The 27686-nt window shown below is 43.3% G+C and overlaps 2 protein-coding genes and 1 pseudogene across 3 annotated transcripts in view; 1 reads left to right on the top strand and 2 right to left on the bottom strand.

Moving 5' to 3' along the window:
• Window positions 1-27686, bottom strand: part of POU2F1 (POU class 2 homeobox 1) — a 399485-nt gene that overhangs the window by 340286 nt on the left and 31513 nt on the right. The window lies entirely within an intron of this gene.
• STYXL2 (serine/threonine/tyrosine interacting like 2) overlaps window positions 1721-27686 on the bottom strand; it is a 53167-nt gene continuing 27201 nt past the window's right edge. The window contains exons 4-6 of the mRNA XM_055587183.1: window positions 22092-22323; window positions 17985-18202; window positions 1721-5196 (exon numbers count right to left, since the gene is read on the bottom strand). Of these exons, the coding sequence (XP_055443158.1) occupies window positions 2369-5196; window positions 17985-18202; window positions 22092-22323 (3278 nt within the window). The 3' untranslated portion in view covers window positions 1721-2368. The remainder of the gene's footprint in view (window positions 5197-17984; window positions 18203-22091; window positions 22324-27686) is intronic.
• Window positions 18880-19424, top strand: LOC129656552 (dynactin subunit 5-like; annotated as a pseudogene).

Here is a 27686-nt window from a genome sequence, read left to right on the forward strand (position 1 = left end):
TCCTCTGAGCTAGTCCACATACAGACTATGAGGACCATTGCTGTCTTTCTAGCCTAGGAGCTCAACTAAAAGCAGACTAGGTCATTTCTTTAGTATGTGTTCACCAGGCTCAAATTCAGGTTTGGAGAAAGACTAGGTGGCTCTTCAAACTGAGATGCTTTAACATGCTTGTTCAACATCTGCTCAGTGGACTGTTAGGACTGACTAGAGAGTTTTAAAAAGTTTCTCGACATGATTGAGATCAATTTATTTATTTCCCACTTAGGTTAGTAAAAAAGACATGTGTAGAGATCTGTGTTAATTGGATCCTTATGAACAGGCACTGGGGGAAGCTGCTCAGCTGGCCTGTCAGTTAATTCAGTCCCTGAACTTGGGTCTCTAAATATTGATGGTCAAATTTGCAAGCTAATTCAAGGTAAGAAGATCAGGAAAAGAAAAAGAGAACTGTTGTCCCAGGGATATTGCCAATCCTGTCTCTAGAAGATCAGTCTTCTAGAATGGATGCTCAACTGATTGTCTATGCCTGTGTCAGAAACATTCCTATAGGGGTAAAATGAGAGAGGAAGCTTTGAGCTTGCCCAGAAGATAAAATGAGCCACAACCAGCCTTCTTGCCTATGAGGATAGTGCCATCTTAGATGATGACAACGACCTGTTGAGCACGGAAACTAGGGGCTAAGGCTGACTAAAGTGAGCAAAGGAAGAAGGAAAGGGGGAAATGGGACAAAGACTGAGCTGTGTTTTTTTAAGGCCTCATTCTCCCTCAGCTAGTGAAGGGGAGATGAGCACCATCAGTGATTGAACTGCAGGCTGACGTGGTAGAAGGAAAGTGAGCAAATTAATTCAGTTATTTTGACAGCAGCTAATGTGCAAGTCTGGGTTTGAGCTCAAGTCTGTTCCTTTTGCCTTGGTGTATTCATGCTCACTGCAATGTGTAATGTTAATAATCCATGTAGAAAAGATGCATCATGTCCATGTCCTATTAAACTCAGTTTCTAGGAAAAATGATCGCATGATTAATGATCACTTACTATACATCCCATTGGTGGATTTCTCATTCCTCTTCTGCCCTCCCAACTATATCTCATGAATTAGATACATGCCTATTTTCGAATCCTGCAAGATGCTGCAGGTTGAAAGGGACTATAGAAATGAGTTCCCCAATGTTTGAGATAGGTGCCCAAAACATGTCTCTTGCTTTGGCAATTCAACCTGTGTTTGGAAGGCTGGAAATCCTTGGGAACAACATATAAGAAATCTCACCAACCTAGCCCATCCAGAGTGCAGAGAAGGATCAAATGGACTGCCCACAGCATTGTCCAGTGATCCTCAAAGGAACAAAAAGCAAGGATGACCACAAGACCTCATAAAAATACATCTCCATCTCCCTGTGCTGGGCTTCTTTCCTTCTCTCCCTCATGGTGGTTTGCTTTTAACCCCTGCCATTCCAGAGGGACTCTCTACCTTTAGCTCAACACTATAAAACCTTTCTGTCTTGAGTTCCATCTGTTACTCTCAAGGGTCCCCCTCATGTCTTCCCCTTCCCTGAGGCTTCCCTGGTGGTTCAGATGGTAAAGAATCTGCCTGCATTGCAGGAGACCCATGGCTTCCCATTGCACTGTATCCTAAACTAAATACTTGGTTATTAGTTTTTATAATAATAAATATTATTTTAAAATAATATTTTATATATTAATATTTTTAATATAAGATGTTATTGGTATTGTCTGGAGACAGCTTTTGTAGCACAAGGTGAGGGTGGCTCTTGGTAACACATCTGTGTCTCTTAAAGTGGGTTTACACTAATACCCAAAGAGTTAAAAGTGACCAGAATGAAGAAGAAATGCTTGACAACATATCAATTTAATGGAGATCCAAAACATTCAAAAGAAACAACCAGAACTCAGCTGCTGGGAGAGGTGAGACTTGCCACAGGATAGATTTCTTGGGTCTCATTATCAAACCTCTACATAGAGAACCATGTCCTGTACTCACAGCCTTCCTGGAATAAGTTGGAGTCTCCAACAAACTATAGTGCCTTTGTAAGCTCATCTCTAGTCTGTGATGAAAAAAATCAAACATATAAGTGAAGCATCAAAGTTCAGAAGCATTGGGCAACAGAAATGGTGTCAGCTGGTCCCTCATTTGGACCTCACATTTATGCTCTTCTTCCCCTTCTCTGCTTCCTCCCTACCCCACCTCTGGTGCCTTCCTGCCTGGTGCCGCTCATTTCACTTCTGCCCCTCCATATGATGCTTTCCCCATTCTTGTCCCTTGGTGGTCTGTGGCTAAGTGCGTCTTGAGCCCTGTGCTAAGTTGTAAGGCTTCTCCCTGTGTTCTCAGTCTCTCCCAGATTCCCTTTGCCCAGCTCAATCCTCCCTTCTTCTCTGCAGCTTAGTCCTTGTTTCTTCTTGCCGGCGTCTCCAGGCAGCAATGATGGCTTCATCATCCATTTCCTCCTCCTCCTCCCTGTCAGTGCTTCTCCAATACCGGGACCGCCGCCCTGAAGCAAACCTCCCTTCTTCTCTCTTTTCCATCCTCGCTTTCTCTCCCTCCTCTTCAGATCTCATGAAACTCTGGGTGAATTTCCTCTTGGCTCCAAATTCAGAAAAGTCTGACTTGGATGACTCTTCCACATCTTCCCAGTCCCTGGATCTGGCCCCATTTGGATGCCGTGGTTCTGGGGACTCTTCTCCTTCAGAGGGCTCGGGGGTCCGGCGGAAAAAGTAGGGCTCCGGGCTTTCCTCCCGGGAGCTTGAGGTCTCACTAAACATGGCCCTGGAGAATGTGTGCATCTCTCTGCCTTCCCTGGTGGAGGAAGCAGAGAACCGTGAAGTGCTTTTTACCGAGTTGCTGTTGGTCTCCTGGTAGGAGGAGGTGTCCTGCTCCTCTGACCGGGATTTGGAGAACTTGTAACTGGAAGACTTAGACTCTGTCTCCCGAATCAGGGAAGATCGGGTGCACTTTTCCCTGGAGCTTCCAGACCAATCACTTTGGGGAGGAGACTTTTCCTCTGTCCTGAGGCCACTGAGCCACTTATTAATACTGTTATCCTTCTCTCTGCTAGCTCTGCTGCCACTTCCATAGCCATCAGAGACAGCCAGGGAGGAGAAGGTGTCTGTTTCCGGTTTCTGGGAATTACTGCGGGAAGAATACCGGAAGCTCCCTATGGCGCTGTCAGTGTCCTCATCCCTATCACCCACGTCATCATTCTCATCCTCATCTTCCTTGACCTTCTTCTTCTTGAAAAGGGAGCTGCGTTTGTTGTCGGAGGCCAGCTTCTCCATTTTGTACTCGGACATCTTCTCTCTCAGCTCTGTTTGCATCTCCTTCTCCTTCCGGCCAAGCTCCTTTAGGTCAATATTGTCAGCAAAGAGGCTATAGATAGGCTTGCTGGTCCCCTTAACTTTGCTCCCAGTACCTTCAGCTCTTGCACTCCTCATGGTATGGGAGGACAACACAGACTGGGTCTCAGAGCTGGGTCTTGCCTGGCTTTGAGGCAGCAGGCAGCCACCCAGGGAGGAGCTGCTCTGTCCACTGAGCATGGAGACTTGGTCATCCCCTAGGCAGCTGCCTGCTGGTGCCGCCTTCATGCTTACAATGGACGGTGGGCGGGGCGACAACAGCATTTCATTTTGCTTCTGGGCGAGAGTTTCACTGACTACGTTGGCAATCCAGTTCTGTATGCTGGCAATGGAGATTGTGTCTCCCGGCCCCACATGCAGGTTAGGTAGAGGTGTGGTGGGGGTGGAAGCCAAGCATCCGCCTACTTTGCTTAGGGCCTGAGAGGGATGGGAGCTGTGGCTCTGGGCGCTGAGCACAGATGCTGTGTCCCCATCAGCGCTGACTGAGGGGGCTGCCGACCAGAATGCAGACAGGGGGATGCTCCCACTGGCAGCTGAGCTATCTGCCTCCCAGCTTCCCATTGACTGGCTCTCCTCCAGTGTCTGCCTGCTTCTCTCCAGCAGCTCCAGCCTCCGCTGCCGCTTCTTGACCAAGGCCAAGTCGTCTCCCTTGCTGAGCTCCACCACCTCCTCCTTGTTCTCACTGCCCACCTTCTTCTGGTGTTTCAGCTTCCAGGCCTGGTAGGCAGACAGATTGACATCAGAGAGGTTTTTCTTCTCCCCCTCCACCTCCTCCGCACCTTGCTCACTGCTGCCATCTCCTGCCTCTGAGTCCTTCTTGTGAAATCCAAACTGGATTCTCTTGATCTTCCACCTTTCCAGGGCGGTGAGTTTGTCCTTGTTTCTGCTGCAGAAGTTATAGAAGGAGCTGGCCTCGGAGGCCACACTCTCCTCGTCATCCTCCCGCACCCTGCTCCCCACCTCCGAGCTGGCGTCCACCTCCTCTCTCTTGTTCCTGGAGTGGTACTTTCGGGAAGCCTCCTTCTCAATCTCCTGCAGCCTCTGGTCCCACATGTCCCAGGTGCTCTCCGTGGACATGGAGTCAGAGCGGCGTCTCCCACCTCGGTTCTGGCTGCTCACCTGCAGCTGCTGCTTCAGGACCCGGATGTCATGGCTGCTCACACTCTCGGAGGTGCTGCTCTCACTCAGCGTGTGCCTCCTTCTTCTCCTCACGAAGGAGCTGCCATTGCTCTCCTCTTCCTCTTCCTCCTCCCTATTCCACCTCCGGTGCCCTTCTGCCTGGTACCTCTCATTTCGGCTCTGCCACTCCCGGATGATTCGCTCCGCATCCTCATTCTCGGGCTCCTCACCTTGACGAGAGGAGGCTGAGAACCCGCCGTCCTCGCCCTGCAGGACCTTACCCGTGGGGAGGCTCTGCCCCCTTTTCCACGCCTCGTAGAGCCTCTCCTCCTCCTCCTCATCGATAAGGGTGAGGGGCTTGGAGGCCTGGCTGGCCCTCCCCAAAGAGGAGGTACTCAGGTGACTGGCAGCGTCGTCCTCCTCCTCCACGGTGAGGGTGTGCACTCTGGCTGCCACCGTGCTCCCTGCGTCCTCGTCCTCCTCCGCCTCCTCCTCCCCACACTCCCTGCTGAAGTCCTCTTCGCGCTCCTCCATCAGCTTCTCGTTGAGCTCGCGGAGCTGCTTCAGGAAGCCGTCGTTGGGGTAGATGGCCCGCTTCTTGCGCACAGTCATCAAGGCCTCCAGGACGGCCATGTTGTGGAAGATCATCAGGTAGGCTACTACCAGCACAGCCGAACGGCTGACGCCCATTTCACTGCTGACCAGGACTTTCCCTGCGAAGAAAACACAGCAGATGGTGATGGAACAGCAATAGTTAGGCTCTTTTTTCTTTTCTTTTTTTTTTTTTAAGTTTTGATGTGCTGGATTTAGTATGTTTCCTTGCCTCTCATATTCATCCATGCTCAAGTCACATTAGGGACAAGCATCATTGTCCCCATATTACAGAAGTCAGAGCAGTGAGGCTACCCTGTGCTTGTGGAAACATTTTCTGAACATGTACAAGGATTGGGGAGTGGATACTCTCTTCAGGTCAAACTTGGATTTATTAGCTTTATTCCAAAGGAATTTGTGTCAGTGTGGAACAAGATATTTCAGGTTTGGAATGACCCAAATGGAGTGGAGTGGGCCCCTCATTACTCTTGTTCTAGGCACTGGGCCTTCACTGATGCCATCTGAGCCTGAAATGTGGGTGGATATGTCATACAATGAACTCAAATTATTGTTTATATCAACTGAAACCTGTAAAGCCTTCTAAAACTGCTATTAAGTCATGTCTCTCTTTTCTTGTAGCATTCTTAAAGCATAAGGATAGTTGTATAAATTCCTATGAATGCTTTTGGTAAATATAGCCTGTTCTTATAGCCTAACAGAAGCTTTTGCAAGTCTCAACCTTACCATTCAATACATTAGTGATTCCCCAACCTCCCCCTCTACCTTGCCTCCTTCATAAAAATGACAAACATGCCTTCTATGCCTTCATTCTAATAACTGTTTAAAATGCACATTGGGATCACTAGAGATCTCCTTCCAGGCTATCATCAATCTGTTTGCCAGCAGTCTTCAGGGATATTTATTCAATCATTCAGGAGTCCTATCTTACAATATGAGATGGGGGTGGCTTTTATTATTATATCTTTGCACCAGTTAAGGCCATATCTTTGTCTTATAGCAGGTCAGAGACCCAGGCAAGACTTGAGGGCACCTGAGATCCAATAATGCTGAAAGGCCAATTACCAAGGGCCAGCAGTCACTAGGGGTAGGTAAGCAAGCCACTAAAGAATCAAGGCCTTACAAATAGCTGAGGAAAAAAGTGAAAGGCAAAGGAGAAAATCAAAGATATACCCATCTGAATGCAAAGTGCCAAAGAATAGCAAGGAGACATAAGAAAGCCTTCTTGAGTGAACAAAGGAAAAGAAACAGAGGAAAACAACAGAATGAGAAAGACTAGAGAGAAGGCAATGGCACCCCACTCCAGTACTCTTGCCTGGAAAATCCCATGGATGGAGGAGCCTGGTAGGCTGCAGTCCATGGAGTCGCTGAGAATCAGACACGACTGAGCAACTTCACTTTCACTTTCATGCATTGGAGAAGGAAATGGCAACCCACTCCAGTGTTCTTGCCTGGAGAATCCCAGGGACGGGGGAGCCTGGTGGGCTGCCATCTATGGGGTCGCACAGAGTTGGACACGACTGAAGTGACTTAGCAGCAGCAGCAGAGGTCTCTTCAAGAAATTAGAGATGCCAAGGGAACATTTCATGCAAAGATGGGCACAAAAAAGGATAGAAATAGTATGAACCTAACAGAAGCAGAAGATATTAAGAAGAGGTGGTAAGAATACAGAGAAGAACTCTACAAAAAAGGTCTTAATGACCCAGATAACCACAATGGTGTGGTCACTCAACCAGAGCCAGACATCCTGGAGTAGAGTATGATGTCAAGTGAGCCTTAGGAAGCATTACTAAGAACAAAGCTAGAAGAGGTGATGGAATTCCAGCTGAGCTACGTCAAATCCTAAAATAGGATGATGCTGTTAAGTGCTGCATGCTATATGTCAGCAAATTTGGAAAACTAGCAGTGGCCACATGGCTAGAAAAGATCAGTTTTCATTCCAATCCTGAAGAAGGTCAGTGCCAGAGGATGTTTAAACTACTGCACATTTACACTCATTTCACATGCTAGTGAGGTAATGCTCAAAATCCTTCAAGCTAGGCTTCAATGGGTCATGGTGGAGAGTTCTGACTCAGAATTGAGTCAAATACATTCCTTTTTATGGCTGAGTAATATTCCATTGTGTATATGTACCATAACTTCTTTATCCATTCATCTGTCGATGGACATCTAGGTTGCTTCCATGTAATAGTGTATTAGTGCCGCAATGAACAATGTGATACATGTGTCTCTTTCAATTTTGGTTTCCTAGGAGTGGGATTGCTGGGTCATATGGTGGTTTTATTCCTAGGTTTTTAAGGAATCTCCATACTGTCTCCCATAGTGGCTGTATCAATTTACATTCCCACCAACAGTGCAAGAACATTCCCTTTTCTCCACACCCTCTCCAACATTTATTGTTTGTAGACTTTTTGATGATGGCCATTCTGACCAGTGTGAGGTGATATCTCACTGTAGTTTTGATTTGCATTTCTCTAATAATGAGCGATGTTGAGCATCTTTTCACGTGTTTGTTAGCCATCTGTATGTCTTCTTTGGAGAAATGCCTGTTTAAGTCTTTTCCCCACTTTTTGATTGGGTTGTTTGCTTTTCTGGCATTGAGTTGTATGAGCTGCTTATAATTTTGGAAATTAATCCTTTGTTAGTTGTTTCACTTGCCATTATTTTCTTGCATTCTGGGGGTTATCTTTTCACCTTGCTTATAGTTTCCTTTGCTGTGCAAAAGTTTTTAAGCTTAATCAGGTCCCACCTGTTTACTTTTGTTTTTATTTCCATTACACTAGAATGTGGGTCATAGAGGACCTTGCTTTGATTTATGATTTATGTCATGTTTTGCCTATGTTTTCCTTTAAGAGTTTTATAGTTTCCGGTCTTACATTTAGGTCTTTAATCCATTTTGAGTTTATCTTTGTGTATGCTTTTAGGAAGTGCTCTAATTTCATTCTTTTACATGTAGCTGTCCAGTTTTCCCAGCACCATTTATTGAAGAGGCTGTCTTTGCTCCATTGTATATTCTTGTATCCTTTATCAAAAATAAGATACCCATAAGAGCATGGGTTTATTTTTGGGCTTTCTATCTTGTTCCATTGGTCTATATATCTGTTTTTGTGCCAGTACCATACTGTCTTGATGACTGTAGCTTTGTAGTGTAATCTGAAGTCAGGAAGGTTGATTCCTCCAGCTCCATTCTGCTTTCTCAGGACTGCTTTGGCTATTCGGGGTTTTTTGTGTTTCCATATGAATTATGAAATTTTTTATTCTAGTTCTGTGAAGAATGCCATTGGTAATTTGATAGGGACCACACTGAATCTGTAGATTGCAGTTTGGTAGTATAGTCATTTTCACAAAATCCATTCTTCCTACCCAGGAACATGGAATATTTCTCCATCTGTTTATGTCATCTTTGATTTCTTTCATTAGTGTCTTATAATTTTCTGTGTACAGTTCTTTTGTCTCCTTAGGTAAGTTTATTCCTAGATATTTAATTCTTTTTGTTGCAATGGTGAATGGGATTGATTCCTTAATTTCTCTTTCTGATTTTTCATTGTTAGTACATAGAAATGCAAGTGATTTCTGAGTATTGATTTTGTATCCTGCAACTTTGCTAAATTCACTGATTAGCTCTAGTAATTTTCTGATACTATCTTTAGGGTTTTCTATGTACAGTATCATGTTATCTGCAAACAGTGAGAACTTACTTCTTTTCCAATCTGGATTCCTTTTATTTCTTTTTCTTCTTTCATTGCTGTAGCTCAGACTTCCAGAACTATGTTGAATAATAGTGGTGAAAGTGGACACCCTTGTCTTGTTCCTGATTTTAGGGATATACTTTTAGTTTTTCACCATTGAGAATAATGTTTGTTGTAGACTTATCATATATGGCCTTTACTATGTTGAGGTAGGTTCCTTCTATGCCCATTTTTTGAAGAGTTTTAATCATAAATGGGTGCTGAATTTTGTCAAAGGCTTTTTCTGCATCTATTGAGATGATCATATGGTTTTTATCTTTTGATTTGTTAATATGGTATATCACATTGATTGATTTGCATATATTGAAGAATCCTTGCATCCCTGGAATAATCCCAACTTGATCATGGTGTATGAACTTTTTGATGTGTTGCTGAACTCTGTTTCCTAAAATTTTGTTGAGGATTTTTGCATCTATGTTCATCAGTGATATTGGCTTGTAGTTTTCTTTTTTTGTGCTGTTTTTGTCTGGTTTTGGTATCAGGGTTATGGTAGCCTTGTAGAATGAGTTTGGAAGTGTTCCTTCCTCCTCAGTTTTTTGAAAGAGTTTTAGAAGGATAGGCCTTAGCTCTTCTCTAAATGTTTGATAGAATTCTCCTGTGAATGCATCTGGTCCTGGGCTTTTGTTTTTTGGGAGATTTTTGACCACAGGTTCAATTTCAGTGCTTGTAATTGGATTGTTCATAATTTCTATTTCTTCCTGGTTCAGTCTTGAAAGATTGAACTTTTCTAAGACTCTGTCCATTTCTTCCAGGTTATCCATTTTATTGCCATATAGTTGATCATAAGTCACTTATAATCCTTTGTATTTCTGCATTGTCTGTTGTAACCTCTCCTTTTTCATTTCTGATTTGTTGGTTTGATTCTTCTCTCTTTTGTTCTTGATGAGTCTGGCTAAAGTTTTGTCAATTTTGTTTACCTTTTCAAAGAAAAAGCTTTTAGTTTTATTGATCTTTACTATTGTTTCTTTCATTTCTTTTTCATTTATTACTGCTTGGGTCATTATGATTTCTTTCCTTCTACTAATTTTGAGATTTTTTTGTTCTTCTTTTTCCAATTGTTTTAGGGGTAAAGTTAGGTTGTTTATTTGATGTTTTTCTTGTTTCTTGAGGTAGGATTGTATTGCTATAAACTTCCTCTTAGAACTGCTTTTGCTGCATCCCGTAGGTTTTGAGTTGTCATGTTTTCATTGTCATTTGCTTCTAGAAATTTTTTGAGTTCCCTTTTGATTTCTTCAGTAACCTGTTGGTTATTTAGAAACGTGTTGTTTAATCTCCATGTGTTTGTGTTTCTTACAGTTCTTTCTTGTAATTGATATCTAGTCTTATAGTGCTGAGGTTGGACAAGATGCATGATACGATTTCAATTCTCTTAAATTTACTGAGGTTTGATTTGTGACCCAGGATGTGGTGTGTCCTGGAGAATGTTCCATGTGCACTTGAGAAGAAGGTGTATTCTTCTGCATTTGGATGGAATATCCTGAAGACATCAATGGGATCCATCTCATCTAATGTGTCATTTAAGACTGGTGTTTCCTTATTAATTTTCTGTTTTGATGATCCGCCAATTGGTGTGGGTAGGGTGTTAAAGTCTCCTACTATTATTGTGTTACTGTCAATTTCTTCTTTTATGTCTGTTAGTGTTTGTCTTATGTATTGAGGTGCTCCTATGTTGGGTGCATAGATATTTACAATTGTTACATCTTCCTCTTGGATTGATCCCTTGATCATTATGTAGTGTCCTTCCTTATCTCTTGTAATTGTCTTTATGTTAAGGTCTATTTTGTCTGATATGAGGATTGCTACTCCAGCTTTATTTTGCTTCCCATTTGCATGGAATATATTTTTCCATCCTCTCACTTTCAGTTTATATGTGTCTTGAGGTCTGAAGTGGGTTTCTTGTAGACAGCATATATATATATATATATATGGATCTTGTTTTTGTATCCATTCAGCCAGTCTATGTCTTTTGGTTGGACCATTTAATCTATTTACATTTAAAGTAATTATTGATATATATGTTCCTATTGCCATTTTCTTAATTGTTTGGGGTTGATTTTGTAGCTCTTTTTTCTTCTCTTGTATTTCTTCACTATATAAGTCCCTTTAACATTTGTTGTAAAGCTGATTTTGTGGTACTGAATTCTCTTAACTTTTGCTTGTCTTAAAAGCTTTTTATTTCTCCATCAATTTTGAATGAGATCCTTGCTGGGTATAGTAATCTTGGTTGTAAATTTTTCCTTTCAGTACTTTAAATATATCCTGCCATTCCCTTCTGGACTGCAGAGTTTTTGCTGTAAGATCAGCTGTTAAGCATATGAGCTTTCCCTTGTATGTTACTTGTTGCTTCTCCCTTGCTGCTTTAATGTTTTTTCTTTGTGTTTAGTTTTTATTAGTTGGGTTAGTATGTGTCTTGGCATGTTTCTCCTTGGATTTATCCTGTATGGGACTCTTTGTGCATCTTGCACTTGATTGACTATTTCCTTTTCCATGTTGGGGAAATTTCAAACTATATCTTTAAAAAATTTCTCATACCCTTTCTTTTTCTCTTATTCTTCTGGAACCCCTATAATTCCAATGTTGGTGCATTTGATATTGTCCCAGAGGTCTCTGAGACTGTTATCAGTTGTTTTCATTCTTTTTACTTTATTCGGCCCTTCAGAAGTTATTTCCACCACTTTGTCTTCTGGCTCACTGATTCATTCTTCTGCTTCAGATATTCTGCTATTGATTCTTTCTAGAGTATTTTTAATTTCATTAGTTGTGTTGTTTGTCTACGTATGTTTATTCTTCAATTCTTATAGGTCTTTGTTAATTTATTCTTGCATTTTATCCATTTTGTTTTCAAGGTTTTTGATCATCTTTGCTATCATTATTCTGAATTCTTTTTCAGGTAGTTTGCCTATTTCCTCTTCATTTATTTGGACTAATGTGTTTCTAGTTTGTTCCTTCATTTGTGTAGTATTTGTCTGCCTTTTCATTATTTTTTTTTAACTTATTGTGTTTGAGGTCTGCTTTTCCCAGGCTTCAAGGTTGAATTCTTTCTTCTGTTTGGTTTCTGTCCTCCTAAGGTTGGTCCAGTGGTTTGTGTAAGCTTGTAAAGGGTGAGATTTGTGCTGAGTTTTTGTTTGTTTTTCCTCTGATGGGTAAGGCTAAGTGAGGTGGTAATCCTGTCTGCTGATGATTGGGTTTGTATTTTTGTTTTGTTTGTTGTTTAGAAGAGGCGTCCTGCACAGGGTGCTACTAGTGGTTGGTAATGCTGGGTCTTGTATTCAAGTGGTTTTCTTTGTGTGAGTTCTCACTATTTGATACTCCCTAAGGTTAGTTCTCTGGTTGTCTAGAGTCTTGGAGTCAGTGCTCCTACTCCAGAAGCTCTGGGCTTGATTTCTGGTTAGGAACAAAGATTCCACAAGTGGTTTGTTATGGGATTGCTGCTGCTGCTGCCAAGTCACTTCAGTCGTGTCTGACACTGTGTGACCCCATAGACGGCAGCCCACCAGGTTCCCCCATCCCTGGGATTCTCCAGGCAAGAACACTGGAGTGGGTTGCCATTTCCTTCTCCAATGGAGGAAAGTGAAAAGTGAAAGTGAAGTCGCTCAGTTGTGTCCGACTCTTCGTGACCCAATGGACTGCAGCCTACCAGGTTCCTCCATCCATAGGAGTGGAGTGCCATTGCCTTCTCCTTGTTATGGGATTAAGTGAGATTAAAACAAATATCCAAAAAAGAGAAACCAAAGATGAAACGCAGACAAATGGCAATTACAAAATCAGGCAAATAATTAAAATAATGGAATATACACATATACATATACACCCATGAGCAAAGTGAAAACGGTCCACCAACAAAAGTAAAGTACAGTAGATTGACCCAACAAACAAAGGAAATAAAAAATTATATTTACCAGTTAAGAACAAAACTAACTAAAGCACGAACTGGAAAACAAAACTAAAGCAAGGTGCCAATTGGGGAATAAAGCAATGAAAATTAAACTACCAAATTGTTGAGAGGAAAGGAAAGAAAGAAAGAAAGAATAGATATGCAAAGTTAAATAGAGGTAGATTAAGAAGATTTATATACATTAAAGATTAACTGCAAGGGGAAAAGAACAGTAGGAAAGACAAACAAAAGAATAAATGTAGAAAAAATATAATAGGTTTAAAAAATTAAAATTATAAAGAAGAGAAAAGAAAGAAAAAACAGAAGAAAGAAAAAAAAAAAAAAGGAAAACTCCACAGAACTGAAAAAGCCCAATGTAGAGGCAAAGGTTTATAATAGCAATACAAAAATGTTACTGATTAAAAAATAAAGCTCAAAATCTTAATTAGATTTCATAGTGCCAATAAAATCAACAACTGCAACAGAGGTGGGTGGAAAGGGGAAAAAAATACAAAGGAATCTACAGAGTAAGACAAAACATAAAAATAATAAATGTTTTTCTTGAGTCACTGCTGTCAGAGTCCTTCCCCTCGATGGGAGTGACAGTCCACCTCACCTCTCTAGGATGCCCTCCAACACTGTGCTGATCTCTGGACCTGCTGTGGGGGCAGCTCAGGTTCTAATCTGGTCCTACTCCTGTATGTTCTTGCCTCCAATGTCCACAGTTATCAGAACTACTGAATTTTCTTTGGTGGGAGTGCTCAATGACCATTTATACATTCCATAGACACAGAGTCTGCCTAGTTGATCATGTGGATTTAATCTGCAGCTAGTACATCTGGTGGGAAGGTTTTGGGTCTTCTTCCTTAGCCACACTGCCCCTAGGTTTCAATTTGGGTTTTATTTCCACCTCTGCATGTGGGTCATCCACTGGGGTTTGGTCCTGAGGCTTCCCTGGAGGACTTGGGTCTGCCCCAGTGAGGGCCAGGTGTGGAGGAGGTGCAGCTGCTTGTGTCCCAGGGGTTCTGGCAGCACCAGATACTCAGGGGAGTTGGTGGCTAGGGCAGCAGGAAATACAGTGCTCTAGGAGGGCATGGCACTCCATGGAGAAGGAAATGGCAACCCACTCCAGTATTCTTGCCTGGAGAATCTCAGGGACGGGGGAGCCTGGTGGGCTGCTGTCTATAGGGTCGCACAGAGTTGGACAGGACTGAAGCAACTTAGCAGCAGTAGCAGTAGAGCGTGGCAACCAGTACTGGCCAGTACGCTCCAGTATTTTTGCCTAGAGAACCCCCTTCCCTGACAGAGAAGACTGGCAGGCCACAGTTCACAGGGTCGCAAAGAGTTGGACACTGCTGAAGTGACCCTGCACGCATAGATGCAAGACTTTTTTTGCCTGTGGCAGCTCTGCCCCAGTGAGAGTTGAGTGTGAAGGTGGCCCAGCTGCTTGGCCTGTGGGAACCCTGGCGGCGCGAAGTGTGCAGGGACACGGACTGCCTCCGCCGCAGGAGTTATGACTCTATCAGACTCTTTTATTCGAGCATGTTGTAGCTGGCAATCAGAAGGCCTCTTTGGCCAGTCTTTCTTTGTAGCTCTGCCCATTCAGGCACATAGAGGGACCCCCCTGGCTGGGCGTCCTACTCTTGTTCTGCACATCAGTCACTTAAAGAAGCAAAGTGGGTGAGGTCCTACTCTGTAGTTCAGTGCATCAGACGTTTGATGGGCCAGCCTCTCTGTTCTTCAGCTGCTGCCAATGCTGGCATGTGGGGAGAGAGAGGCTATGGTGATGGCTCCATCCCCTATGCGTGACTCAGCAGTATCGCCTTGCTTCCATGGCCACCTGGCTTTCCTCCACAGGCATTTCTCATCACAATCTCCTCCCTCACCTCCCCTTGATCTGTCTCTCTGCAGTCAACAGCAGCCCTCGCCCTGGGCTCACTCCCCAAACTCCAGCTCCCAGCCGAGCTGTGCCTTCCAGGGGACCCTCATCCGTGTCCAGGGTATGTATGGCTGCAGCAAGGACTGTCTGATTCTCATTCCACTTAAGCTGCCACAGATCAGCTGTTTCACTCTCAGCCTTAAATGTTTCTCCTCCAACTCAGACAACTACCCTGATGTGTGATCGGACCCCTGCTTCAGTTCCCCCACTCACCGAGGGCAGGTCCAGTTCTACTAACACTCCTGTTTTTCCCCTTAGTTCCTTCATCCTACCAAGTTTTGCATGGTTCTATATATTCTTTTCCTCTGGTCAGGTACTCCTGTCCACTCTCAGCTGGTGTTATGCATGCACTTCTGTATCTTAAGGTGTATTCCTGATGTATCCATGGAGAGAGATGTACTCCACATCCACCGACTTCTCTGCCATCTTCAGTCCTCTTTTTCTGTCCTTTATTGTGCCCATCCTTGCATGAAATGTTCCCTTGATGGCTCTAGTTTTCTTGAAGAGATCTCTAGCCTTTCCCATTATATCGTTTTCCTTTATTTCTTTGCATAGTTTATTGAGAAGGCTTTCTGAGCTCTCCCTGTTGGTCTCTGGAACTGTGACTAATTGGGTATATCTTTCCTTTTACCTCTTGCCTTTTTGCTTCTCTTCTTTCCTCAGCTATTTGTAAACCTCCTCAGAAAACCGCTTTGCTTTCTTGCATTTCTTTTTCTTGGCGATGGTTTTGGTCACTGCTTCCCATACAAAGTTACAAACCTTCATCCATACCTCTTCAGGCACTCTGTCTACCAGATCCAATCCCTTAAGTTTATTCATCACCTCCACTGTATAATCATAAGGGATTTTATCTAGGTCATACCTGAATAGCCTAATGATTTTCCATACTTTCTTCAACTTAAGCTTGATTTTTGCAATAAGATGCTCATGATCTGAGCCACAGTCAGCCCCAGGTCTTGTTTTTGCTGGTTGTTAGAGTTTCTTCATCTTTGGCTGGAAAGAACATAATCAATCTGATTTCAGAATTGGCTATATGGTGATGTTCACTTGTATAGTTGTCTCTTGTGTTGTTGGAAAAGGATATTTGCTTGACAAAACTCTGTTAGCCTTTGCCCTGCTTCATTTTGTACTCCAAGGCCAGACTTGCCTGTTGTTCCAAGTATCTCTTGACTTCCTACTTTTGCATTCCAATCCCCTATGATGAAAAGGAGCTTTGGTGTTCTAGAAGGTCTTGTGGGTGTTCATAGAACTAGTCAACTTCAACTTCTTCAGCACTAGTGGTTGGGGCATAGACTTGGATTACCGTGATGTTGAATGTTTTACCTTGGAAACAAAGCAAGATCATTCTGTCGTTTCTGCGTATCTGAGGTTTTTGCATATTTTGTCATTTTTGGATATCTGAGATTGCACCCAAGTATTGAATTTAAGTTTCTCCCGTTGACTATGAGGGCTACTCCATTTCTTCTAAGGGATTTATGGCCACAGTAGCAGATATAATGGTCATCTGGATTAAACTCACCCATTCTAATCAATTTTAATTCACTGATTCTTAAGATGTTGATGTTCACTCTTGCCCTGTCCTGCTTGACCACATCCAATTTACCTTGATTCATGGACTCAATATTCCAGGTTCCTGTGTAATATTGTTCTTTACAGCATCGGACTTTACTTTCACCACCAGACACATCCACAACTGAGCATCATTTCTACTTTGACTCAGCTGCTTCATTCTTTCTGGAGCTATTAGTAATTGCCCTCTGGTCTTCTCCAGTAGCATGTTGGACATCTTCTGACCTGTGGGGCTCATATTCTGGTGTCATACCTTTTTGCCTTTTCATACAGTTCATAGGGTTCTCATGGCAGGAATACTGGAGTGATTCATTCCTCCAGTGGACCGTGTTTTGTCAGCAGTCTTCACTGTGACTCATCAGTCTTGGGCGGCCCCACATGGCATGGCTCCTCATTGAGTTATGCAAGCTCCTTCAGCATGACAAGACTGTGATCCATAAAGTGGGTGTATGTGTGTTCTCAGTCATGTCCAACTCTTTGCCACACCGTGGACTATAGCCCTCCAGGCTCCTCTGTCCATGGAATTTTCAAGGCAAGAATACTGGAACAAGTTGCCATTTCCTACTCTAGGGATATTCCCGACCCAGGGATCAAACCTGTGTCTCTTGCATTATACATATTTCCATTAAAAGTTACCCTTCCTGGCCAGTTGGTGATGACAGGAAATGTCCCTCCCAGGAATAATGACTAATATTTAGTATAGTAATAGCTATAAGTTTTAAAACATTTATTATTGGTCCAATTCTGTGCTAAATGAGCTCTTATATGCATTTTTTGCAATTTTAATCCTCACAGTAATTTTAGGAGCACTAGATCTATTTGTTCTATAGGTAAGAAAATTGTGATTCCTTGTATAAAGAGAGCATAGCAACTACTGACTGCAGCCTGGATTTTTGGGCCCCAGTTCCTAAGCTACCACTCACCCCCACTGCATAAACGCCAGTCTCTCCTTGTTGAGATCCTCACGAGACCGATGCCCATCAACTCTGTGGACAGTCTCTGATCATCCCACTGGGACAGCAGGGATAGCATCAGCTCTGCTCTCCTCATTCCCACTCTCACCTCCCCAGCCAGTCTTGCCTCCAAAGCTCAAGGAATGAGTTTCTCATAATGTAGGTCAGCTCAAGGTGCCTTTCAGCTCCCTTCCCCCGCCCTCAGCTTCCTGCACAATGGGCCCCTGCCATCCTCACTCGCCCACCTAACCCACCAGGCTAATCACCTTGTGATTCCTGAACACATAAAGCTTATTCCACCTTTGGGTCTGTGCATTGACACTTCCCTTGCCAGGAATATTCTTCTTCCAGTTTTTCCATGGCTAGTTCCTCTTGTCACTCAGCTTAAATGTTTCCTTCTCAGACAGGCCTTCTCAACCACTCTGGTAGGAGCTTGTCAGCCACTCCAGCACATCATCCCAGTTGTCATCTCTGCCTTACACTGATTGGTATCTGACCGTTTTCTTTTTCCTTTTTTTTTTTTATATTGTTCTGCCTTCACTGCAATGTAAGTATCAAAGGCCAGAAGCTTTGTCCATATCTTTCACCACAATGTCTAGAATAGCACCTGGCCTGTGTTGGGCCCTCAATAATTACTTATCAGGTGAATACTGCTCCATTCCTTTCCCCTTGTCCTAGAATGAGGCAATAACCGTCTTAACATAGATGACCTCCAGACAGCAGATAACCTGGAGGCTTTCCTAACATTCTTTATGTTGCTCCTCCTGCTGTGGAATTCCAGCAGCCTGGAGTGAGCAGACCCCCTCACCTCTGTAGGTCAGCAGGGCTTCATCCAGGAACTCGGCTGCCTTCCGGAAATGCTGGGAGATATCCACCTCAGGAAAGTCATCCACCTCCACACCCAGGTACTGGATCTCCAGGCCAGTGTAGAATTCAGGCCCCGTGTAGACACCAGTGCCATGAGCAGCATTCAGGATGTGAGTAATTCCCAGCCTCTTCAGCCTCCCCTTGTTCACAGCCACACTCCTAAAGAGAAAGAAGCAGGGACTTTTTTTTTTTTTTTGCCAGCATCAGAACTAGAAAGGTACCTTACCACTGAGATTGGGAGCCTGCTTCAGTAGGGTCAGGAGAGCCCAGCTGGGTGAATACCACTTCCTCTGCTCCACAGTATGTCTGGGGCTTACTGCAAATATTGTTATAAAAATGGACCAGTGACCTAGCTCTAGCAAGAGAGAGAAGGGAGGGAGAGCTGGGCAGGGGAGGACAGGAGAAAGAAGAGAACAGGGCTGATGTGCAAGGAAACCATTGATTGACCCAGAAAGCTCTAGGCTAAAATTCCATGCCTTCAGGATGGACATTTATCAAGACACAAAAGTGGCAGTCAAAAATAATTATAAAATTAAGTATGTTTCACACTGATGTGGCATGCTATATTTTCAAAGTGCTTTCATATGCACTATTTTAATTTATCCTAATAATAAACTTAAGAAGTAGAATATTCCTATCTGAAGATTGTAAAAATGAATCAACTATGTTTTAGGACTTGTTCCTAAGAAAAGACTCTGAACAAGAACTGGAGGTCAGGACCACTGACTGCCCAGAGCGGAAGTGGTGGAGCAGCCAGAAGTTGCCAGAGTTCCAGTCAGAAAGACTGGCAGACATACTTTGACAGGAGCCAGAGCTGTGCTGAGGAGTTGGTGGCCATGGAGTTGGGCAAGCCACTCTACAAGTCCGAATACATCAAGATGGCATCTGAGAACAAAGTTAGTCGCCAGTCTGTATTGTGAGGAAGTCAGAACATCGTTCTCAGTGGCAAGACCATTGTGATGAATGACTGTATTATCCGAGGGGATCTGACAAATGTTAAGAGTTGGACGTCATTGTGGTGTGAAAAGTCAGAGTGTCCTAAGGCCACCGTTCAAGAAATTCAGCAAAGGTTGCATTTTTTCCTTTACATATTGGGGACCACATCTTTATTGAGGAAGATTGTGTGGTCAACGCAGCTCATATTGGCTCTTATGTTCACATTGGCAAGAATTGTGTGACTGGGTGCTGGTGTGTCTTGAAAGGCTGTTGAAAAATTCTTGACAACACAGTATTACCCCCAGAAACTGTGATCCCACCATTCACCATCTTCTCAGGCTGCCCAGGACTTTTCTCAGGGGAGCTTCCAGAATGTACTCAGGAGCTGATGACTGACATCACCAAGAGCGACTACCAACAGTTTTTGCCCTTAACACAGGTCTAATGTCTCTGCCTTGTGTCTTGAATTCGATTAGAACTCTAAGATGAACTTGGGGACAAAGTGAACCAGACAGCATCTACAAAGAGCTCTTGTGTCTTTGACACCTCCCACACTCTTTTTTTGTTGTTGTTGTTGACTTCCCTGGTGGCTCAGACGGTAAAGCGTCTGTCTACAATGCGGGAGACCTGGGTTCGATCCCTGGGTTGGGAAGATCCCCTGGAGAAGGAAATGGCAATCCACTCTAGGACTATTGCCTGGAAAATCCCATGGACAGAGAAGCCTGGTAGGCTACAGCCCATGGGGTCACAAAAAGTCAGACACGACTGAGCGACTTCACTTTTCACACTCTTTTTTTGCTTGTTTGTTTCATTCTTTAGAATTTCTCAATCCTCCCAGGCTCTAAGCTCTTAAGACTTTAATAACAGAATGACTGGAGGGTTGTCTCCAAATGCTGTGCTTAAACCGTATCTATTCACTGTCACTCTGTACCATGATGTGGGGAGCATAGACTCATCTGTTTCCAGCACTCCCACCCTTTGCCCTGTGGGCAGCCGGTGGAGCAGGGCACTCTATCCCAGCAGGGAGGTTGTGTGCAGCCCCTGGCCATGAGCTGCCACAGTGAGCACCGTTCGCAGGGGTCACTGTTGGCTTCCCTGCTGCTCATGCAATTGGCCAGTTGCCACAGCTGCTTGTCATTTGCAAAAAAAAAAAAAGTGTTTGCCACTTTTCAGTGTCCAGGTTCCTCTTGGCTACTAAAACTTGCAGGGAGGGTGGTTAGTATTTCTCTTCTTTCCAAAATGACCTGATCATCTTAATTAGGGGTGAATAATTTAAGACCTTCTAGAGTTCTATTCTAGGGCCTTGGCTTTCATTAAAAGGGGGGCCCTTAGCATCCAGATTTTGCTTTTGCAAAGTCGCATGTTTGAGTCTCACGTATGGATGGACTAGACTAGCAGCCACTCCTTGTCTCACGGTGTTTAGGGGCAGCAGTGTATGCCTTATTTCACTGGAGATGTAGCATTTGTGACACTTGCTTTCTGGCCTGGAACCATTCAAATCATCCTGCATTTGCCATAAATCTCACAGTTCAGACCAAAATATCAATACTTGGGCCCAATCTCATATGTACATAGGGATCTCTTAAAGTCATTCTAGGGGCCTGGAGTCCCGAGGAGTATACAGAGTTGCCAGTGCTGTCCTTATTTCCTGGGTAATGGCACAATCCTTCCCGTTCTGCTCTAGTAGGAAGACTTAGAAGTGAAGGCCTGAGAAGGTTGGCCTTGCTTGATGCTCTAGTGCTACTGTGAATGGGGTAGGACAGTTCAGCCTCAAAGGTTAGGATCTAGCAGCAGCTGTCTTGACTTAATATCTGGTCTGGGGTTTGCAAAAAGAACTCTATGTAGTCACCTCTGCTAGTTCAATGTAAAACTGCTTTCTGGTTTATCATTTTTTATGTTTGTACATTAAAGGTGTGACACATGAAACAAACAAACAGAAAAAGAACTGGAGTTTGGGATTCCTAGTTCAGAGTTCTTTTTACTGCAGTGGAATAGGTGGAGCTTAGTTTGAAGAGCTTCTGCACACAGGGTTGCCCAAGAAGAAGCATAGGCATTCAGCTGGGGATTTCTGGAGATGCCCAGAGTCTCTGTTCATCACAGTGTGAATGTTTCTGGATGTATGGAGCTAATTAGAGATCACTTGGGACTTGGTGCCCAGCTCTGGGAATTGGGTTCTGGGCAACATATTATATCATGCTGGAGTATAAGACCCAATGTCCAAAGCTATTTACCTATTGCCTGCTTTCAGGGCCCCCAATTCCTTCCCTTATATTAGGAAAAGATCTCATTAAGAAGCCAGTAGGTCAGCAAAAATGGTTTCACAAATCAATCTTTTGTTACCAATTATGTACTGGCAAGACCATGATGAAGGAATAAGATGTGAGTGAGTTGTTTGGGGTTTTGTTCTGGATACCACTGATAAACTTTTGAAAAACAACATTTTGTTTTCTGATTATAAAAACAAATGTTTACTGTAGGATATCTATACAATTCAAAAATCACTTATAGAACCACCTCCCAGCAAGAAGTATTGTGAAATTTTTATCACATTTGTTTCTAATTTGTTGTCTATGCAAAAGCACACGTGCACACACACACACACACACACACACACACTATATCAGTTAGTATCATATCGTATATACAGGTTTTGTAACCTATCTATCCTCTTAATATATTGTGGATATTTTCATAAGTTAGTAAATACATATAAAATCAATATTGTCAATGGCTCCAAGTGCCCCATTATATGGTTGTTACAGATGTCATGGAATAATGGTAATAGTGAGGTGTGTGCTATTGGCAAGGCTCTGGGTGGGTAGGGAGGCCCAGAGAGGGCACCTGGGGCAGCGGGAAAGGCTGTGAATGAGAGCCCTGTCAGGAGGTTGGAGGATAAACAATCATACCAGCATTTTTGCCTGGGAATCCCTGTGTGCAGATGGGTGGGCTGGGTCTTTCTCCAATGTGGGGGCTGGAAAAATGCTCAGGCAGCATCCATTTGCTGGATGGAGCTATTGGAGCTGTTGGTCCAAGTTGGGGGAATTTCATCTCTCTTGGGCACTTCCCAGAGGGCTGGGACAAAGGTTCATGACCATCCAGCCATCAGACTCACTTCTCTGCTATGAAGACGTTGGGCCAGACCTCATCCACCTCATTCCAGGGAGCCTCTTGGCGGTCTTGGACCAAGGCCCTCTGGAGGTCCAGGATGCAGGGAGTGTTGTACAGGCTGGTGTCATCCATCTTCTCCCTGACGCGGTTGTACAGGTCCTCCACCAGCAACTGCTCGGCAGACTCCAGCATGCCTGGACACTCTGCCTCGACTCTGACCCCACGTGGCTTGAGTTCTAGGGGGAGAAGCAGCATTCTCATCAAAGAGAAAGAACACCATGACCCTCCCTGCTCCTTAGAAGAATCCACAATTGGCCCATTTTCTGCCAGGACTCTGTGTATGGGATGAATCTGATCTTCCAGGAAGGACTTAACAGGGATCACCAGTAGCATAGATGTACTGGGGTGGGAGAAGGGACGTCAGTTTCCCTCATTTCCTCCCATATTTCTATAATACTGGCTGATAGTTTCTTGGACCACAGTCCTTACGTAGCTAGTATATGTCCGATTTATACTTGTAAAACCCATAGTGAAACAAAATGTATGCTTAGATGCATTTACCAGATGAATACATGACATTCTTTAGTAACATAATTCATTCCATTAGTTCGAATCCATTATGTACAAATGGGCAAATAACTGGGAAAAGTAAAAATTTCAACAGTCACTTATGCTAGGTCATGTTCTAATACACCTTTAGTTTACTTATTTCATTTATTGTCTGAATGCATTACTTGGGCACAATCTCAAAAATGACAGAGTGATCTCTGTTCATTTCCAAGGCAAACCATTCAATATCATAGTAATACAAGTCTATGTGTCAACCAGTAACGCTGAAGAAGCTGAAGTTGAATGGTTCTATGAAGAGTTACAAGACCTTCTAGAACTAACACTCCAAAATGATGTCCTTTTCATCATAGGGGACTGAAATGCAAAAGTAGGAAGTCAAGAGATATCTGGAGTAACAGGCAAATTTCACCTTGGAGTACAAAATGAAGCAGGGCAAAGGCTAACATAGTTTTGCCAAGAGAACACACTGGTCATAGCAAACACTCTCTTCCAACAACACAAGAGAAGACTCTACACGTGGAATCACCAGATGGTCAATACCGAAATCAGATTGATTATGTTCTTTGCAGCCGAAGATGGAAAAGCTCTATACGGTCAGCAAAAAAAAAAAAAAAGACTGGGAGCTGACTGTGGCTCATGTCATGAAATTCATGAACTCCTTATTGCCAAATTCAGATTTAAATTGAAGAAAGTAGGGCAAACCACTAGGTCATTCAGGTATGACCTAAATCAAATCCCTTACAGTGGAAGTGACAAATAGACTCAAGGGATTAGATCTGATAGAGTGCCTGAAGAACTATGGATGGAGGTTTGTGACATTGTACATCCCCAAGAAAAAGAAATGCAAAAAAGGCAAAATGCTTGTCTAGGGAGGCCTTACAAACAGCTGAGAAAAGAAGAGAAGCCAAAAGCAAAGGAGAAAAGGAAAGATATATCCATCTGAATGCAGAGTTCCAAAGAATAGCAAGGAGAGATAAGAAAGCCTTTCTCAGTGATCAGTGCACAGAAATAGAGGAAAACAATAGAATGGGAAAGACTAGAGATCTCTTCAATAAAATTAGAGATATCAAGGGAACATTTCGTGCAAAGATGGGCACAAAAAAGGACAGAAATTGTATGGACCTAACAGAAGCAGAAGATATTAAGAAGAGGTGGCAAGAATACACAGAAGAACTATACAAAAAAGATCTTCAGACCCAGATAACCATGATGGGGTGATCACTCACCTAGAGCCAGACATCCTGGAATTGGAAGTCAAGTGGGCCTTAGAAAGCATCACTAAAAAACAAAGCTAGTGGAGGTGATGGAATTCCAGTTGAGCTATTTCAAATCCTAAAAGATGATGCTGTGAAAGTGCCACACTCAATATGCCAGCAAATCTGGAAAACTCAGTAGTGGCCACAGGACTGGAAAAGGTCCATTTTCATTCCAGTCCCAAAGAAAGGCAATGTCAAAGAGTGTTCAAACGACTGCACAATTGCAGTCATCTCAAACACTAGCAAAGTAATGCTCAAAATTCTCCAAGCCAGGCTCCAGCAGTACATGAACTGTGAATTTCCAGATGTTCAAGCTGGTTTTAGAAAAGTCAGAGGAACCAGAGATCAAATGGCCAACATCTGTTGGCTCATCAAAAAAGCAAGAGAGTTCCAGAAAAACAACTACTTCTGCTTTATTGACTATGCCAAAGCCTTTGACTATGTGGAGCACACTCACTCTGGAAAATTCTTCAAGAGTCGGGAATACCAGACCACCTTAACAGATTCCTGAGAAATCTGTATGCAGGTCAAAAAGCAACAGCTAGAACTGGACATGGAACAGACTGGTTCCAAATTGGGAAATGAGGACATCGAGACTGTATATTGTCACCTTGCTTATTTAACTTATATGCAGAGTACATCATGCAAAATGCTGGGTTGGATGAAGCACAAGTTGGAATCAATATTGCTGGGAGAAATATAAAAAATCTCAGATATGCAGATGATACCACCCTAAAGGCAGAAAGTGAAGAGGAACTAAAAAGCCTCTTGATGAAAGTGAAAGAGGAGAGTGAAAAAGCTGTCTTAAAACTCAACATTCAGAAAACTAAGATCATGGCATCTGGTCCCATTACTTCATGGCAAAAAGATGGGGAAACAACAGAAACATGAGAGACTTTATTTTGAGGGGCTCCAAAATCACTGCAGATGGTGACTGCAGCCATGAAATTAAAAGATGCTTGCTCCTTGGAAGAAAAGCTATGACCAACCGAGACAGCATATTAAAAAGCAGAGCCATTACTTTGCCCACAAAGTGCATATAGTCAGAGCTATGGTTTTTCCAGTAGTTATGTATGGATGTGAGAGTTGGACTGTAAAGAAAGCTGACCATGGAAAAATTGATGCTTCTGAACTGTGGTGTTGGAAAAGACTCTTGAGAGTCCCTTGGACTGCAAGGAGATCCAACCAGTCAATTCTAAAGGAAATCAGTCCTGAATATTCATTGGAACAACTGATGCTGAAGTTGAACTCCAGTACTTTGGCCATCTGATGCAAAGAACTGACCCATTGGAAAAGACCCTGATACTGGGAAAGATTGAAGACAGGAGGAGAAGGGGCTGACAGAGGATGAGATGGTTGGATGGCATCACCAACTCAATGGACATGAGTTTGAGCAAGCTCTGGGTGTTGGTGATGAAGCCTGGCGTGCTGCAGTCCATAGGGTTGCAGAGTCAGACATGACTGAGCAGCTGAACTGAACTGACTGCCTCTCTAGAGTGTAGGCACCTGTGATCCACAACCTCCCAGCTCTATGACAGCTGGGAAAACTTTGCAATGAGCCCTGATGCCAGTCACAAGACATCATACAGGACCTTTTTGACAACAGCCCAGAAAAGCTCAAATTTCAAATGAATTCCCTCTTGAGTGAAACTTGATCTTCTCCTTCCAATGTATTTTCTTCCAAATTATCAAATATAGAGGAAAGTAAGATCTTTCATTTCTCTAAGAATTTATCAGTTCAGTTCAGTCGCTCAGTCATGTCTGATTCTGCGATCCCATGGGCTGCAGCACCCGAGGCCTCCTTGGTGCTGCAGTCCTTGGGGTCCATCACCTGTCCATCATCCAACTCCCAGAGTTTACTCATACTCAGGTCCATTGAGTTAGTGATGCCATCCAACCTTCTCATTCTCTGTCAGCCCCTTTTCCTGTCTTCAGTCTTTCCCAACATCAGGGTCTTTTCCAATGAGTTAGCTCTTTGCAGCAGGTGATCAAAGTATTGGAGTTTCAGCTTCAGCATCAGTCCTTCTAATGAATATTCAGGACTGATTTCCTTTAGGATGGACTGGTTGGATCTCCTTGCAGCCTTAGGGACTCTCGAGAGTCCTCTACAACACCACAGTTCAAAAGCATCAATTCTTCAGCACTCAGCTTTCTTTATAGAACAACTCTCACATCCATACATGACTATTGAAAAATCATAGCTTTGATTAGACAGACCTTTGTTGGCAAAGTAATGTCTCTGTTTTTTAATATGCTGTCTAGGTTGATCATAACTTCTCCCAAGGAGTAAGTGTCTTAATTTCATGGCTGCAGTCACCATCTGCAGTGATTTTGGAGCTCAAAAAAATAAAATCTGTCACTGTTTCCACATCTATTTGCTGTGAACTGATGGGACCTGTGGTCATATATGGATGTGAGAGTTGGACTGTGAAGAAGGCTTAGCACGGAAGAATTGATGCTTTTGAACTGTGGTGTTGGAAGAAGACTTTTGAGAGTCCCTTGGACTGCAAGGAGGTCCAACCAGTCCATTCTGAAGCAGATCAGCCCTGGATTTTTTTTGGAAGGAATGATGCTAAAGCTGAAACTCCAGTACTTTGGCCACTTCATGCGAAGAGTTAACTCATTGGAAAAGACTCTGATGCTGGGAGGGATTGGGATCAGGAGGAGAAGGGGACGACAGAGGATGAGATGGCTGGATGGCATCACTGACTCGATGGACCTGAGTCTGAGTGAACTCCGGGAGTTGGTGATGGATAGGGAGGCCTGGTGTGCTGCGATTCATGGGGTCACAAAGAGTCGGACACGACTGAGCCACTGAACTGAACTGAACTGATGGGACCAGATGCCATGATCTTAGTTTTCTGAATGTTGAGTTTTAAGACAACTTTTTCACTCTCCTCTTTCACTTTCGTCAACAGGCTCTATAGTTCTTCTTCGCTTTCTGCCATAAGGGTGGTGTCATCTGCATATCTGAGGTTATTGATATTTTCCCCGGCAATCTTGATTTCAGCTTGTGCTTCTTCCAGCCCAGTGTTTCTCATGAAGTACTCTGCATATAAGTTAAATAAGCAGCCTTGACATACTCCTTTCCCAATTTGGAGCCAGTCTGTTGTTCCATGTCCAGTTCTAACTAACTGCTGCTTTTTGACCTGCATACAGATTTCTCAGGAGTCAGGCAAGGTGGTCTGGTATTCCCATTTCTTTAAGACTTTTCCGCTGTTTATTGTGACCCATGCAGTCAAAGGCTTTGGCATAGTCAATGAAGCAGAAGTAGTTGTTTTTCTGGAACTCTCTTGCTTTTTCAATGATCCAACAGATGTTGGCCATTTGATCTCTGGTTCCTCTGCCTTTTCTAAAATCAGCTTGAACATCTGGAAGTTGACAATTCATGTATTGTTGAAGCCTGGCTTGGAGAATTTTGAGCTTTACTTTACTAGCATGTGAGATGAGTGCAATTGTGCAGTAGTTTCAACATTCTTTGCCATTGCTTTTCTTTGGGATTGGAATGAAAACTGACCTTTTCCAGTCCTGTGGCCACTGCTGAGTTTTCCAAATTTGCTGGCATATTGAGTGTAGCACTCACAGCATCATCTTTTAGGATTTGAAATAGCTCAACTGGAATTCCATCACCTCCACTAGTTTTGTTCATAATGATGCTCCTTGACTTCCAATTCCAGGATGTCTGGGTCTAGGTGAGTGATCACCCCCTTGTGATTATCTGGGTCATGAAGATCTTTTTTGTACATTTCTTCTGTGTATTCTTGCCACCTCTT

This window comes from Bubalus kerabau, chromosome 6 (genome assembly GCF_029407905.1).
Source record: "Bubalus kerabau isolate K-KA32 ecotype Philippines breed swamp buffalo chromosome 6, PCC_UOA_SB_1v2, whole genome shotgun sequence".
Lineage (NCBI taxonomy): Eukaryota > Metazoa > Chordata > Mammalia > Artiodactyla > Bovidae > Bubalus > Bubalus kerabau.